The following is a 17,685-nucleotide window of genomic DNA, read 5'->3' as shown; positions in this document are numbered from 1 at the left end:
AGCTTATAAAATTAAACTTTTTTTTTTAAATGAGCAATCATTTTGCTTGATAAGACCCTTATTCATCGTCTGAAATCGTTTAAAGCCCTTTGAACAGTTTGCAGTTTGCACTGAAACTGTCTTTTGGACCTTGAACCGTTTGGTTCCCATTGAATGGAGAAAAATCCTGGAATATTTTCATCAAAAACCTTAATTTCTTTTCGACTGAAGAAAGAATGACGTGGACATCTTGGATGACATGGGGGTGAGTAATAACTTTTGGGCCGGCTAGTTTCGATCCCTTAAAGTAGTTCAATTTTGAAAACTTTTGCTGATAACTTAAACACGTTAAAATAGTACGATTGATTACAGTGGCTCAATCTTAAGTTTATCAAGCGATGAAAATACTTTTTGTGGGCAAAAAATAAACAAAAATAACTACTTTATTCAACTATTAATTTCCTTATCCGTGGGCCTCGATATTTCACGTAGTGAAACTACGTAAACTTTTTTTTGCACACAAAAAGCATTCTCGTCGCTTGATAAACTTAAGATCGAGCAACCACAGAGACTTATTTACATATTGTAAAACGGGCAATTCCCTGGAAGTTGCATGGAGTTGATTTACCAGCTCGATCCATTTCAACCTTTCTCAGATTTGACCATTAACGCTGACACTCCCATCACACACACACACACACACACACCTAACCTATTGAGTCTGACACTCCCACACCAGACATGTTAAAGCAGCCTAACTTTACACTATTTACAATACAGATATGGCAAGAGTGTTTGCAAATTGCCTGCAAAACATTCTGCCAGGTCTAATATAAACACGTAACACAAAATAGGCTTACCATGGTGAATCAGGTTAAGACAAAAACACATATTGGAAAAAGGACTGATTATATTGACCCATTATTATTATTATTATTTTTTTTTTAATGTGCTTAAATACAAGTTACATCCAGTTGGCTATATTTAAAAAGAGAGAACTAAAAATATTACGTTTTTTTTTTTCAAGCACCACTAATTAGGGATATAGCCTACACAAAGAAACATATTTCATCTTTATATTGTAATAAGGGGAAGTTAAAATCAATTCAATTTATTTGTAAAAAATAAATAAATCAGTCAACATTATTAATATGGAATTATTTTATGACCTGATTACCCTGAGCTCGATGTATCCCACTGTCTTTCCTTCTGTCACATGTTTTGGCTGCTTCCACTTGCTCTTCCCCGAGCAGCTCTGGAGAAAAATAAAGAATGATGATATTTTTATTCTGCCATCCTGCTTTTTGTATTCCTTTCTTTCTCAACTCTCTTCAGTGGATCTCCACACCTCTTCATTTGTCACTCTGGTTCCCTTTCTCTCTCTGGTCTAATTCTACTTTAATAAACCAAGCACTCATTTGTCATTGTATTGATGGCCCTGGCAAGCATCTGCCATTAAACAGAAGCTAATGCTCAATGTGTCCATGCTGCCAGGGGTCAGCGGGAGGTCAGCATGTCAACATCACATAAAGCGTTCTTCATTCATGTACTTCACTAACAAAATAACACTGGAGATGCTGATGAATATTAGTTGGGTTTCATTCACTTACTCTGAAGAAGCTATCCAATTCTATCTAGGAAACAAAAGTGAGGTCTTTGTACTTGGGCCAGTTAGTAACCACTAAAAACACCAAAACAACCACACAGAAAGTTTTACATGGACATTTTTCAGCAGGACTTACATTGAAACTTACCAGGAGCTGTCTTTGCAAATGTAAATAACAGAGCTGTGTCTCCTCTGCATAGATGTGGTAGATGCCATGTGCCTTGCTTTTGCCAGGCGAAGAGTTTCAGCAACGGACAGCAGGGCGTCTCTGTCTCTGTGTGTATTTCAATCACTGGAAGAAAGAGCATGTTTAATAGGCAAGAGTGTTTATATACAAAAAGCAGAGAACAACACGAACTGAGTTCTTTGAAAGTTTGTGGTGTGTGCACCACTTAATATGTTTGTTGTGTGAGATCTGGGCTAAAACTCTTGTACTACAATAGACAGACTCAGTGCTGCGGACAGATGACCGAATAAACCCACTCTACAAACCTGTGTGTAATGCCCCTGCTCAGGTATACAGGTATCATGGGGAAACATTTGTTTAATTTGTATTTCCAGATCCAGTTCAGATCCACTATTTCCCATCCTTCAATTAATATACATTCATGGCTGGATCTTTTTATTATTTTTTCAGATTATCTATATTAATTTCCTTGCAATTACATAGCTCTAAGATTATTAATACAAATGTGAAGGATGTTTTTCTGGTTTAAATGGAAAACAACATATTTATTAAAGAGTAACAGACCATCATGCCAAAAAGAAATACACTTCTGATGAATATATTTGTTTTCATTTGACACTTTGGTTAACAGAAGAACATTATAGAATGGGGATGAACATGAGGTAGAATTTATTGCCATCACATACAACATTAAATGTTAACCCCAGAGAATGAAATACACTACATACAGAAAAAAACAGATTAAGAGGTCATGAACTGCATTTTTTATGTTTCCTGGGTTGCACTTATAAAAAGTTAGTATGATTTTTAAAAAGGCATTTTTTTTCATATCTGAAACTTGTATGACAGGATATGACCTCTTAAAGGTAAAAGATCAAGGCAAATTTGATTTCTCAATTCATGACCTCTTTAACTCACTGTGGGTTAGTTGGTGTGTTATAATTAAATGCTTATATAAAGAGAGTACAGTAGTTTTTAAGCCAAATTTAATCATTTACATTTGCCGTAATTAGATTTATATGGAATCGTTGGTTTAACCCTTTCTAGGTCAACAAATATCATAATAAAAATAATACAACACTATATAAAATTCCCAAAACAAATATGATTTAAATGTATAAAAATACATTTTAGATTAAAAATTGTAAAAAAAAAAAAAAAAGAAATTACCACACATCTATACATTTATACAAACACACACTGATAAATACACATAAAAATAAAGAGAGTCGAGGTGCTCCATTAAAGGAGTAGTTCACTTTTAAAAAAAAACTTTTGCTGATCATTTACTCATAAGGGTCTTATCAAGCGAAACGATCAGTCATTTAAAAAAAAGTATTACAAGATCAAATATAAGCTCGCCTTGCTCTGTTCTGTGTGACTCTCCTGTTCGAACTCGTTCATCAACATAAACAAATCTTCGTTGAATGAACCAAATGACTCGAAAAAATATTCGTTCATTTTAACGAACGAGTTCGAACAGGAGAGTCACGAACGTGCATTTGTGCTTATAAAACTTAAACTTTGTTGTTGTTTTTTGAAATGAGCGATTGTTTCGCTTGATAAGACCCTTATTCATCGTCTGGTGTCGTTTAAAGCCCTTTGAACAGTTTGCACTGAAACTGTCTTTTGGACCTTGAACCATTTGGACCCCATTGAAGTCCATTATATGGAGAAAAATCCTGGAATGTTTTCATCAAAAACCTTCATTTCTTTTCGACTGAAGAAAGAAAGACATGGATATCTTGGATGAAATGGGGGTGAGTAAATTATCAGCAAAAGTTTTTTTTTTTAAAGTGAACGACTCCTTTAATGGGCATAACATCTGTTTTATACATTACCTCTTCCACCGATGTCTCATTTCATTAAGTAACTGAAAATGGAAAGAGTAAGTTTCAAAAACGTATGAGGTAGTAGCTGTCATCATCGTTATCCTCATCATCCTCATCTGGTAAGCAAACTCAACACCCCCAGATGATCTAGTTTCTCTCGAGCTATGTTTGCCCATCCTTTATTAGCCAGCGGGTTTCTCGGAGAGGGATGCATGATCCCCTCCACCCTCACGGTGATCCCCGCTTCAGAAAGCACACGACGAGCTCGTTGCTCAGCGAGTTTACCCACTCCGATGACCATCGAGACGCCCAGAGCGGTGACCACCTGACAGAGAGCGCTATCACAACAGGACAGCAGGGCATCCCTCTCCGCAGCCGGGAGCTCAGGCGGGGTGAGGTTCTTGCCAGACTCGCTCATGAAGATGAGAGGGCACAAGTTGTGCACAAAACAGTGTCGGAAGAACCTGTGAGGTTCACCGCAGAGCTCCTGGAAGAAGCCCCAAAAACGGGCGCCGCTCACTTCACTGTGAGGACAGTCGAGGCCCGTGATCCGTCGCTTCGGGTGTTCCTCTGCCGGGCGGCCGACCGATCCACTGATCTTCAACCAGTTACGAACTGCTTTCACCTCGCCGAACGGAACCTTGTTAAGGGATAAAGAAATCGAGATTGATTTGTTTGCTCCGGGAACTTGTTACACTAGCAAATGAGACCCTTACAAACGAGACCCTTTCTTAAAACCATGAGAAATGATTATAAAATCTCATACAAACAGGGTAAGAATCTTACAATAGTAACCAATAAATATAGCTGCAAGCAGCAATTATCGGGGCCAAACACAAACAACAGGTCATTTCATGCCAACATGCCTGGAATTATCAGACCAACTGCAACAGTGAGCAATTAAATACATTTTAAGATGAAAAAATCATAAGTACATTCACTAGTAATTTTATTTAATGGTTTATCACTTTCAACCAATAGGTGGCGCTGTGACCAAATTAACGTGGTGTGGTCAGAGAGGTGACAATGACACGTACAGTTTAGTGCCGATAGAGAGCTTAAGTCCCTCCCCTTCCGGTCGACCACCATGGGACCTTATTTCGGAAAAATATCGAATGGTAGTCAATGGCGAGAGACAACAAATATTTTGATCTCGTTTGAATTGTGCCCTGAATTACACATGTGATGTTTGTCAATTTAAAGATACATTTTAAAGTAAAGAAAGTCGCAGTTTGATGTAAAAGCATTGAGGTATAAGACAGTGAAAATACGTAATTACAAAGACTACAAACCCCAAAGGCGCACATTTTCTCTCAAGAATGAAGGTAACTTCACTGAGGCTAATGTCTGTCATTGTTTCTATAGTCTTACGTTATAATCGTAACGTTACGCCATCATACCCGAGTGTTTTGTACCAGACTGCACACACACGAGCAGCGGATCTCACTCGTTGTTTCTCTTCCCGGGAGATGTAGTTCATAGAGCGATTTTCACATAAAACTAAATGTTACTCTTCTGTTTCATGACAAACTGCGACGTTTTTGACTTTCAGAATTATCTTTTAAATTGATAAACATCATATGCGTAATTGAGGGCACAGTTCAGATGGAATAAAAAGATAAGTTGTCTCTCGCCATTGACTACCATTCATATTTTTTCCGAAATAAGGTCACATGAGCCGGAAGCGGAGGGGCGGGACTTAGGCTCTCTATATGCCACAGCATTGCAGAGATCCAGCCTTTATGGCCTTTATGGAGTCTTTATGGCATCATGCCTCATCTTTGTTGCTGTGGTATACAGGTGTGCCAAATTTCATAACTTTCCCACAAGCGGTTCAATGGGCTGCCATAGACTTTCAGAGCGGAAGAAAATAATAATAAGAGAAGAACAAAAACGCCAACGATTACTATAGGTGCCTACGCAGTATGCAGTATCTATTTTAAATGGGAGAATCCTAAAATCTCAAAAACTGCTTTCTGAATTCACATTTAAATAACATACTTCAAATAAGCAACAAAATCTGACATGAACTGTCACATGAACATTTTTTCCCGTGCTCAAATAGCATAAAAAAAAAGTGTCTAAAAAAGACCTAGGATGGTCTTGCGAAGTTTGCTTTCTGGACGAGACAGCAAGTGTGAGTATTAGAAGTGCCCTTGGAATATCTACAGTTTTTTCAATAACTATAATAACTGTGCTATTAGGATAATGTCTTATGAGAACTCAAAAATGCAGATGCTGCTAATATTTGGTAAAATACATAATATGTAATATTTTTTTAAATATATAATTTTGGTGATCAATGGTGAGTTTTCAGGGATGAAATGATTGACTACAGGGAGACTTAAAAGAAACTAATGTAGAGAGTTGTACTCTTGCATTGAGACATTTGACTCCAACTAAAGCTTAGTTCAGAACTCTGCTATTCAGTTTAGCTTCACTTTATGTGAGGGTACCAAAATCATTTGTAATGATGTTCAGTGTTTTCTTTTAACAGCTGTATGTTTATGCAATGTTGTACCTCTATTCTGTCTTTGGACCTGATTCTGTCTTTTCGTCAATAATTTAATTGATCGTTCATTAAAAACTGAACATTTTCAATTCCACACGTTGTTGTAAAGTAAGTTGTAAGACTACACGCCTTTAAAAGTAACTATTCAGAGCTCTGTCCCAGGTGTAAAGTACAGAGAGGGACACTTTTTCACATGTTGTGGTCTTGTCCTGACTGGGAAGGGGTCTTAGAGATAATAATTGGCACAGTTGTCGGTACTAATATACTCAGAGGGCCCAGACTTATCTTGTTGGGGGACACTTCATTACTGGATGAATGAGGGATTAATCTGAGGTTTGTTAGATTAGCTCTTTTAGCAGCAATAAAATGCATATCTTTGAGGTGGAAGAACTCTAAACCACCTGGACTACAGAAAAAATTGCATTTTGTTTGAAGAAACGTCAAGATCTGTTTGTAAAACACTTGGGCAGTTTCTTTTCTTATATGGGTATAACAACAACAACAGGACAAAAAACTAAATTTAATATGACTTTAAATGCTTTTTTCTTGTTTAATCTGTTTATGGTTTATTAGTGGCACTTTGGGAGGGAGGTTTGGGGTGTGATATGGAATCATTTTTCAATTTGTTTTTTTTTTTTTTTTTTGAAGAAAAAACCCAATAAACACAATGTTAAAAAAAAATTAAATAAAGTAAACCTGTAAGACAATACATAAGATATTAATCTATGTCTGATAAGTAATGTCTGCATCCGAACAACCCAGTGACCTTCAATGTATTGACAAAACTCAAAACTTATAATTGATTAAGTTATTTAACCGAACTGAATCAACACTGAACTTATTTGAGCTGAATAATGACACTAATGTTATTTTAGTGCCGCTTCACAGCTTTTTTTTTGTGCATTATTGATTCTATTATTTTCTTAAGTGGCTTTAAAACAATCCGCAGTGTATAAAGTGTTATATAAATATAGGTGACTTGACTTGAAAAAAAAAAAAACAGACAATAAAAAAGAAGCATGGGATCAATGAGCAAATAACTGCAGAATTCTCATTTTTGGGTGAACCATCCCTTATGTGTATGTAAGGCCGTGCTACCCATGTCTTCATTTCTATACCATATGCAAAGATAGATATTGTGAATTTAGAATAAAGAATGAAAGCGTTCTGACCCCGGTTTGCGCCATGCCGAACGGCCCTGGGTTCATGCCCAGAAAGAGCACGCTCTGCCCTGCCTGACAGAACGTCTCCACATAGCATCGATGTGTGTCCCAGGCGTACTCCAGCGGGTTGTACGTGTATCGCACTGGTTTTCCAAACGACAGTGCCCGTAACCTTAGATTCAGCTCCAGTTCAGCCTGCAGGAACCTTGAAGCAACCGTAGAGCTGTTAAACCGCTGGTCAGGAGGACCGGTGGGATCTTTTCCCAGTAAACAGTCTCCCTGAGATGCTTCTCCATTTTCCAACCTACAAATGCAAAGAGAAAAATCACAACTGACTCAGTTTTAACAGACTGCTGGCATGATGGCTATTGCAAAAATGAACTTGATTGTTTTAATAAAAACATACCAATGAATGCTTGTTTCAAGAACTTTAATCAGATGGGAAATTAATTAAACATAACGTGTAAGTTAACGACTATTATTGACACAGTACTGTATAGTTAATTTTGCATTACAGCTGTGGTTATATCGGACTGAACTTATGTTCTACTGTATTGAATCTGATTTACCCTGCAACACATAACTAGGCTATTTGTATGCTCGTTAAATGTAATTATATTATGGGGAAGGCAAAATGACTGAACTGTATAATGCACAGACACATAATGTCTTATAGTAACTTACAGGTTCCACTACTTTAAATTAATCCCTCACACAAACTTCAATTGTTTGTTTAAGTATTACTGCTACCGTATAACTAATTTTAGACTTAAGTTAATTTCGTTACGCTGCTTTCTGAGTTTATTTTGCTATTTAAAAAAAAGCACGCCTCTTTGACGATTCGAGGCTCATACATTCTTTCTTCCATTCAAATACGGAGATTTCGTGAAAGCAAAACCACTTTATTCATTAGAGTAAAGTCTTACAAACACACATCTTATAACGGCGCTTATTAGAGCTTATTTTATCAGGTATTCTGGATTTTACCTCTCAATATCTGGCTGTGATTGCATTCTCTCAAAGGGGTTTCCGGCAACAAAAGCCATCCTGGGATCTTCTTGTTTATTGGCGGTTGGCAAACCAGCGTTTGGGGGCTTTACCGCCACCAACTGACCGGAGTGAGGAACCGCAATGCGGGAGGACTACCCTTTGTTTGTTTATTTATTTATTTATTTATTGAAAACATTATATAAACAAAGAAGGAAATAGTCACAATGTAGAAATAAAGAGAAGAAAAAACTAAAAATGTACTTATGCTTTTAATATATATATAGGCCTAACTAACTAAATATATAACTTAATTGTTTTTAAATTCTTCTTATTAAATGAGTTAGAGATAGTTCCGAAGTGGTACTTCAGTAAGCAAAACATAAAAAAGTGGTTTCTGACCTGAAAATCTATAGGCTACATTTACATTTTGTTAACAAAGAAAGATTATTTAGCTTTTGTGTAAATGCTCCTTTTTCTATTAAAAATTCCAAACAAAACATTTTCATAAGTAAAGAAAAATAAATGTTCTTAATAACAAATACCCTAGGGAAAAATCTTTCCACAATAATTTTAGAGTAATGGCCAAAACAAATGCAGTTTGTGGGTGCTGTTTACAAAAAGAAACGTTTGTGTTGAATATGTAAGAATTTTGTATCAAAACACCCAAAAACCACTTGCACAGTGTTATTTTTCTTTCAATTGTATACTTCCATTATCCTAAATGATTCCAAAAAATTGTAAATTCAGAGAAATTCACAATTTTAAACAGTGCCCGTCCCTGTTCACTTGTCGCCTGTCAATGATGTTATATCCACGTTATCCCTGGTTTCCGCTTGTACTGCCATAGTAACTATGGCGACAGACGTGGACAACTGCGTTACACATCTAGCGGCACGCTCACGCTGTTGTTGTTCCGTTCTAATGTTGATCTATGTCTCATACAGACAACAAACTAACACATAGAATAACATGATAACTTTAAACACACTCAAATGCAGTTTAGTGTGATAGTGTAACGTTAGACCCAAGTGAAACAGCGCTGCGTTACCTCACAAGCTTCATTCGTCTAATAAGTTTGAGCATTAATTCAGCACTTGTGTGTAGATTGGTAGAATTAAATGTCTTTTTTCCTTTATATCCGTGGGACTCGCGTGTCGTGCTGATATGTCTCTCATTAGCACTCGCGCCCTGCTTCATTCCACAGTCATGATAAAAACATCAATGTATTCACTCTTCCATAAACGTTAATAGATCGATCAGCATGAAGGCAAGTTCCATGATTCCGCTTATTCACTGCGTCATCAACCTGTGTCTACGCCTTTGATATTGTAAGAGGTTAGCGATCCCTGGCAAAGAAATAAATTACATATTTTAGCTTTAATATCTTTTTTGAATTTCTTTAAGAAGGTATTAACAGGTTATACATGATGGACAAATCGAAAGGACACTGACAAACAAAACGACCGACACAACAACTAGGGGCTAAATGATTAGATGTGATAAGAACTAACGAGGGTAACTATGGCGACAAACAAGGCAAAACCAGAAGTGAACAAAGAAACAATGGGTAACTAAAAATACACTTTAACATAAAAGTCCTACAAGACGCAAGACTCATACAGGGATCGTGACAGTCTCGGTTATACCAGATCAAATATTATTGAGGAGAAAAGTTGTGCTTGTATGGCAGAGACAGGCGAGGAGGACCTGCTTTTGAAATTTAGATCATTTAGTTGGTATTTTTTCAACGTTATAATTACAAAGCAAAAAATATAAAAACTACCAAAAATATAATGTTGTAGACAGAGGTTGCATTTTTTAAAAAGTGTTTGGCCCAATTCATTTTAAGAGTATTATTAAACGTACAAACATATTGAGTGCACCAATTACATAAGAATTTAGATCAACATTGACATTATGTATGTCATTTTTCCATTTGAAATTAAATAACATTTTGTCAATACTTTTGATAATGTTGTTATCTACATCTTCCCCGGAGAAAAGTCTCTGCAAGACATAAATTAAATTGTCTTTAGGGAAATTAAATACACACGTATCATTTTATCATTAAATAAAATATCTTATTTAATTGGAATATTATTAATTGTGGTCAGGCTGCATTTAGCAGAAAACTCTTTAGAACTTAATTATAAATACTTAATAATATTTTCAAAGCCTATTGCAAAGCCTCATCTTTCATTCCTCGTTTTCTACCCAACAGATTTTTTAAAGACATGTCTTGGATTCCTTTTTCCTGCAATATTAGGAGCAATACGTATTTCATTTTTATACTCATAGCTACAATATTACTCCGAGGTAATGTATGGGATCTGTTACCACAACTTAAATGCATAGTTGCAAGTTAAAAATTAGAATTTATTGTTTTAATTAAACCATTTGAGTTGCAAACATTATATTGTAGAGTTCTGTTGACGTAATAATGTTGATCATTACATCAACTTAATAACGTCCGTAATTTAAACTCAAATCTGCGTTGGCATTTTTTAAATTAGGTTGTAGTAACTTAATTTCTTTAAATGTTACTATTTGTTTAATGAACTACTTCTTTAATTGGCAAATCATTCTTAGAACATATATTTGTCATCTGGGATGAAATATACAAATGAGAAAAAGAAAGCCTTGATACAGAAGCAGAAACAGGACGATCGACATGTGATCCCCATTTATGATTTACAGTAATTTCATGTTGAGTCCCGCCCCTCTATCTCTGTTATTCCCCTGCTCATATACTTCTCAGTTCACCCTTCTCTCTCTCTCTTGTTCTTCCTCTTTTTCCCATCTCTCTCTCTCATTTCTGCACCTCTCATTCCTCACTGTCACCCTCCGACCTCAGGCAGGTTCAGATGGAGGTCAGTGTGTGTGTGTGTCTGACTCTGAAGTGAGGCACATTGTCTTTAATTTTGAAAACTCCTGGTCTATATATCACAATTCATAAGACCACATGCATGAGCTGATACATATAGAATTTTAGATGCTGTAGCCTACTTTTTAGCAGAAAACACAGTGAATCCTGTGAGTCTTTCTCCTTTCATTTGAAACTTATATGCGCGCTCCCTCTCTTTCTTCTGATCAGTGTTGGTCATTCATGAGATTCTTTCTCTTGTAGTCATCTTGTTACTGGATTATGTTGTCCAGGCACTCTTAAAAATAAAGGTTCTTTATTGGCATTTATGGTTCCAGAATATTTCCCTTCCACAAAATGTCTTTAGATTTTTAGAATTTTATTTTAGAAAGACTTCACCGCAAGGTTATTGAGGAAAATATCAATGAACACCTCCCTCTCTTCTCTTCTCTTCTCTTCTCTTCTGAAACCCACTTTGTAAAAAAAAAAAAAAAACACTGTTTTGTGCATTTAGAGGATATCAATTCTTATTAGTGGGTATGTTTCATGTTTCCAGCTGTTTAAAAGCATCTGTGCTCCTCTGAAATCAATGTGACACTCTAAAGTCCCATGTTGCCACTTCATAACGTCCATTATTGAGTTGAATGGCCCCTCAATCCGATTTGGCAGCAATAAACTTGCCTAATGATTTTAAATGTCACATTTTCAATGTAAACAAGCCCACACAAATTCTGATTATTATGCTGTGTTAGAAGAGAATCGAGGGAATTGTCAGGAATCAATAGTCTCTGTGGTCTAATCTGCCTAGATCCACTCAAGCTTTACGATGGGGAAGGTCACAGGATTCACACTTTGGTTTTCTGGAAAAAAGTCAACTTTCTGTATTTTGTCACAGTCTGATATTGTTTGCACTTTTGTCTTGTCTAAATGTTACACTTATGAGCAAAAACAAGGAACCTAAGCTTTAATGGAATCAGCAGTCACCGCTAAACGATCCGCGTGACAATAAATCTGTCCAAAAATAGTTTAAAAGAGACAGCAAAGCAATGTGTGTCAAACCTGAGAAATGGACAAAAACGAGTCTAATGTTCAGATTAACACAGTCTCATCGTTATGCAAGACATTGGCTGTTACTACTTTTTACTTGAACGCTGTACGCGTGTTGGTAATTATAGCCTAAGCATAACTAAAAACAAACAGGGAGGTCTCTTTCCCTTATGCCAGCAGACTCTCCTCGTATTTGTTTCAGGTGATTCCCCAGAGGTTGGAGATTAGCTGCTTCAACTTTCTCGTTAGCCTAGGCTATACTCCCGCCGAGCTCAATTTTTCTCAATTTACGGTTATGACGAGTCACGCACGGGCAAGTCCCGCGAAAACCTAACACCTAGCCGACACGATTTAACGATTTTCTTTTACACATGTTTTATCAGTATTTTGAATTATGCACTTCTTTGCATTGTGTTTTAGGTAATGACCTGCCAGTACTTTTTCTGTTATTTTAATGATTCATTCTAACCAACCAACCAAAAAATCCAGGAAAAAACCCATTAGGCTAGATGTTGTAAATTGATTAACATTTGATCGAGTGAAATAAGTATCTGATCCCCGAACCAACCAGCAAGACTTCTGTTCTGCCTGATTTCACTGTGTTGAGGGGCTGATAGACTATCAAATCTTGGACGAGAACCTCCTTCCCTCAGCCAGATTAACATTTGAAGATGGATGGGTCCGTCTTTCAACATGACATTGACCCAAACATTACCGCCAACAAATGAGTGGCTCAAGAAGAAGCACATTAAGCTCTTGGAGTGGCCACTGTACTGAAAATCTGTGGAGAGAGCCGAAACTTTGAGTTGCAAAGCGACAGCAAAGCAGCCTTGTTTAGAGAGGATCTTTTAAGAAGAGTGAACCAAAATCCCAGAGATGTGTGCAATGGTGACCAATGCAAGAAACGTTGGGTCTCCACCAAAGTGCCAACTAAATTAGCTATGTTTTGCTTGGGGATCAAATACTTATTTCACTCACTGAGATGCAAATCAATTTATAACCTTTATATAATGTGTTTTATTCTGGATTTTTTTGGTTGATATTTTGTCTCTATCCGTTAAAATAAACCTAACGTTACCATAAAAATTATAGACCCTTCATTTCTGTGCAAGCGGGCGAACATTCTCGAAATCAGCAGGGGATCATTAACGAATCATGTAGCTAAGATAAAAACACGTTTTAGAAGAATGATTGATACACATTGATGATGAAGGCTATTCATTTTGAACAAAAACTTAAACATACCTTTAAGTTCATCCTTATTTTCATGTGTTGCTGTTTGGTCAAAAAGAAATATGTTTGCCAACTATTTAACTTGACCATGCTATAATGTAAAATATGGAAATATTGTGTTAAAACATGGAGAGGAACATGAGCACAATGAACGGCAATCACGATCAAAGTAAAGTACAAGCTCAACAGCGTCACTTTGTGGATGACTGTTAAACTTTTTATTAGTAGGTTAAACATGAAGCCAAACTGACTTCACTGATTAAAAACGAGGAGGAGAACAAGAACAGTCATCTCATTTATAATAACTAATTCAATTGCATTACACTGCCATAAAGCCAATGGATATGAGTAATTATAATGCAATTAATATTAAATTAGAAATATATAATGATGATGCATTGGATTTACAACAAGATTTACATTGGTATTTAAAAAATACCCATTTAATTCTATTAAAAATGAAATCACACACACAGTGGATTACTGTAACTTCAAACAATTAGGATGAATAAGAAACCCAACAAAGTCCATATTGTTATTCCTAAGTTTAATCAAATATTATGCAACATATGATGCATGAGCAGCTGTAGATATATAACTCTAACTCTTGTTCTGACTCATACTGTTGGTAAGTTAAGCATAAAAGAATTGTGTTGTTTCTGGGTTGTTTTCGTCTGCAACTATAGGGAAAACAGCCATATATTATATCTAAAATCCCCCCATTACTGCATGGCACCATGTTTCATTTTTTGGTTGATATTAAAGATTTAAGAATAGAGGTACACTGTAACAGATTTTTGAAATATTTCAGTTGGTGTGCAATGAATCTAAAATATATGAAAGTTTAATTTTTATCATTACATTAATGAAAATAATTAACTTTATCACAATATGCTAATTTTTTTAGAAGGACCTGTATTTTGTCAACATTAAATGTATTGTTAATATTACAATGTGTAATGGCTATGGCAACTTAAGGGGTTAATTAATTACAAGAGTTCAATAATATCAGAACATTTACATGCATGTGAATGCAAACACAAATAAATGCAAGCAAAATCCACAGTGTCACTGTGGGCCTGTGTGAGTGTGGCGTTGGTAACAGTGTGTGTTTAAATGAACAGTTTTAATCTTAGACAGCAGATGTGCATCAAAACTGATAACTGTCTGCTTAAATTCTTGTTATGAACACACACATTAGCAGTGGACTTTACAATAATATGCATACCGTGCACTTGCCATGTCACATATACCCACAAACATTCACAAAAGCATCATCGAATCAGAGATGAATAGAGGACTAATTAGAAAGTTAAAACTTTAATCCACCACATTCAGTTCTGCACATACCATACGACTGACCGGCTCATAAATAATCTTCCACATGCAGTGCCGTGAGGTTCAGTTTGATCAGTATCTCTTACATGACCTCTGGGGCCTATAACTCATTATTTATATCCACAGAGTGCACTATGAGGCAATGACAACACATCTCAAAGAGGCATGGTGAGGTTAAATGAAATCGTGTGTTTCTGTAGTCCTCAGAAAACAGGCCACAAATGAACTGCAGTCTGAATGTGCAAACAAACAATGGCTTATATAGCCTACATTTTTGATTGTACAAAAATCGCAAATAGGCCTAAAGGACCAAAAGATGTTAGAGCATAGGGATATTTTACTCGGAGCAGTAAGCAAACACATAATGCCTTGTGATGTGAACACCTTACTATTTGCACACACACGACTTCTCCATAAGCTTTTTAAGCTTCTCCATAAGCTTTTTAAAAAATAAAAATAATAATAAAAACAAAAAAATCTCTGGCGCCACCGCGTGGAGATAACGATGCGTGAATTTAGTGTTTTGCCTCCAATAAATTTGCCATTATATTGGTTATTTTCAGAAGAGTTAGCAAAATGTTGATCATTGTTGCTTCTTTAATTTTCAAAAACAAGTGCAAGTAGACTGCCATTGAAAATATTTTAAAAGAACAATCCACAATGGAGATATTTTTTAGTCACTAATCTCTTTGGGAAATTTTGCTGTGTCAAAACACAGGCACTCAGTCACTAAATTGTGTAATACAATTAATTATTTATTTAAAATAATATCTTTAGCCTACCTATTAGTTACTGTAGCCTATTTGCATTTCATCTCCCTGTCTGGGGATTTTAAATCACATTTAATCTCAGTCTTTAACGTACCTTCTCCTCTTGAAGATGTTTCTGCATGTTTCCCTCATTGTCCAGTCACATCCCCCCATACATATTCCTTTTCATTTTATATGGTCGCAGCACCTTTTTTATTTAAAATTCTAGATTATTTTCTAATAATTATTGGATATATAGTCTAATAGTCTAAAGGTGATACACGGGGCAACTTTTGGAGCAATGTTGCTGGGAAATGGTGGCGTCAACGGGACACCAGATGAGACACGGGGCCCACATCCGTTTATTCAGATGGTAAAGTGCCCAAGCAACAATCGCTCGGGAAAATTGACAAGCAACATTGCTCAAAACGTGGTGTATCTCATCATCATCTTAATGGTAACGTTATACCGCGCTCAAGTCCTCCTGGGAAATTCGTTTACGAGATGAGGACGTCGTGCTCTGTCGGCCTATTGCGCAAGTCCTGAGCAAGATGGCGGTATAGGCCTACCTCCTTCTACTGGGTACTGTCTATCATAGACATATGCAGTGTTGGGAGTAACGCATTACAAAAGTAATACATTACAGTAACATATTACTTTTTGCTGTAACGCAGTAGTGTAAGGCATTACTAATCAATTTTCAGTAATATTTTACTCGTTACATGTTCAATGAGGCTTGTATTACAGTTGTATTACAGTGTAATGTCTGCTTTTACTTCTTAAAGGCAACAGACTATGTGAAAGTTTTAAAGCAGTCTTTTAGTGCCAGTTCAGAGCGGTCGCGTCTGTAACATTGTTTTTTCCTCATAAATGCGAACACGAAAACTAAAATAAAATGAATATTTTAAGTTCTATGGAGACTGGAGACGAGAGCCAATCCTTCCTCATCCGATTTGCGCAGTGTAATTAAAAAAATTACAAAAAATATATTTTGCCTCCTATTTTTTTTTTGTCACGCATGAATGTGTGTCTTTTCCCTAATATTAAAAATAAAACATAGACTGATATTTGTCTAATGTCTGGAGTCCTTTAAGGAAGTAGCCTATACGTTTCAATACATGTATTTTCGGAGAATTTTTAATTCAAGTTTTGACTGCAAATGTCATGTCCATAATGCTCCTTAACTAGTTTTGTGGTGTAGGTCTACGTATTTTATAATGTTAACTTCAAATAATACTAATAGCCTAATTTAAAGATAAGGCAGCATTGGATATGGACGGTAAGGAGAATAACGCTGGAGTTGGAAGAGGTGTGTCGCGATTCTGTTCGTGGATCTGAGTCGTGTGGCGAATCGCGATTTCGGTTTCATATTGCATATCGTTACAGCCCCAAAGTTGTTCTACTTTGTTATTTTGGTGAAAGTAACTCAAAAGTAATACACGAGTAATGTAACGCATTACAATTCTGAGACAGTAATATTGTAAGGTAATGAATTACTTTTAAATAACAGTAACAAGTAATACCTAATGTATTACAGTTTGGAAGTAACTTGCACAACACTGGACATATGATATGACTGTCTATGCCTTCTTCACATATGCCTAAGAAATGTTTTTAAACTCTACTTCTAGAAAATGAATAACAAAGAATGTGCAGTCAAGCAGCGCAATATGTGTTATAAAAGCCCGACAATTCTTTCTCACTGACATATCCCCAACTCTCTTCCTGAGTTTCCCACTCGTATTTACAACTTTGTGGTGGCGTTATGCTGCGTTCACGCCATGTCTAAATTACTGTTAATAAAGCACATTTCCAAATTCTAATCGCGCTCGCGGTTCTTTGATGTCATACACCGCCCGCTTCGAAAACACCTTAAATCTGCAATGGTCAGGTGGTGGTAGAAGTTGTAGCTCAGAAAATTACAAGTTTACGTTGTAATCACACGTTCTATGTAAATACTGTCTTACCGGCATTAGGACCATAATTTAAAGCAAAATACAAATTTCCACATTATGAAATGATACAAGACTGTATGCAAGGCAGTGGTGGAAATGGTGCAACCACACCAGTTGCCCCTTTAGGGAATTGATAAGAACCATAGACTGAATCTACCATCTACTTAACTTTGCTTCTAGCTATGGAAATTTCTAATTGAATAAAGCTTGTCTGTTGTCTAATGTGCTCAT

At 36.2% G+C, this 17,685-nt stretch overlaps 2 protein-coding genes across 7 annotated transcripts in view; both read right to left on the bottom strand.

Annotated features, from left to right (window-relative positions):
- znf740a (zinc finger protein 740a) overlaps window positions 1–17,685 on the bottom strand; it is a 380,822-nt gene that overhangs the window by 308,435 nt on the left and 54,702 nt on the right. The window lies entirely within an intron of this gene.
- On the bottom strand, window positions 1,750–8,347 carry LOC120473437 (single-strand selective monofunctional uracil DNA glycosylase). 2 transcript variants are annotated; one of them, XR_005621591.2, is made up of 4 exons: window positions 8,267–8,347; window positions 7,289–7,583; window positions 3,614–4,244; window positions 1,750–1,877 (listed from the first exon to the last, which is right to left on the bottom strand). XR_005621591.2 is itself a non-coding variant. In XM_039663323.2 (3 exons), the coding sequence occupies exons 1-3, from the start codon at window positions 8,323–8,325 to the stop codon at window positions 3,717–3,719; spliced, it is 882 nt and encodes a 293-aa protein (XP_039519257.2). In that variant the 5' UTR covers window positions 8,326–8,347; the 3' UTR covers window positions 2,425–3,716. The 2 variants fall into 2 exon arrangements, 1 of the variants encoding a protein (XP_039519257.2); XM_039663323.2 differs by lacking the exon at window positions 1,750–1,877 and having other exon boundaries at window positions 2,425–4,244.

Source organism: Pimephales promelas, chromosome 21 (genome assembly GCF_988280905.1).
Source record: "Pimephales promelas chromosome 21, fPimPro1.hap1.1, whole genome shotgun sequence".
Classification (NCBI taxonomy): Eukaryota; Metazoa; Chordata; class Actinopteri; order Cypriniformes; family Leuciscidae; genus Pimephales; species Pimephales promelas.
Note: the sequence above shows the minus strand (reverse complement) of the source record. Positions and strands in the feature narration are given on the sequence as shown.

Excerpts from the sequence above, each read along its gene's own strand:
- LOC120473437 (XM_039663323.2), bottom strand. The coding sequence starts at position 8,325 with ATGGCTTTTGTTGCCGGAAACCCCTTTGAGAGAATGCAATCACAGCCA. Across the intron at positions 7,584-8,266 it reads TCACAGCCAGATATTGAGAG|GTTGGAAAATGGAGAAGCAT; the intron begins GTAAAATCCAGA and ends TTGCATTTGTAG. Across the intron at positions 4,245-7,288 it reads TCGGCATGGCGCAAACCGGG|GTTCCGTTCGGCGAGGTGAA; the intron begins GTCAGAACGCTT and ends TCCCTTAACAAG.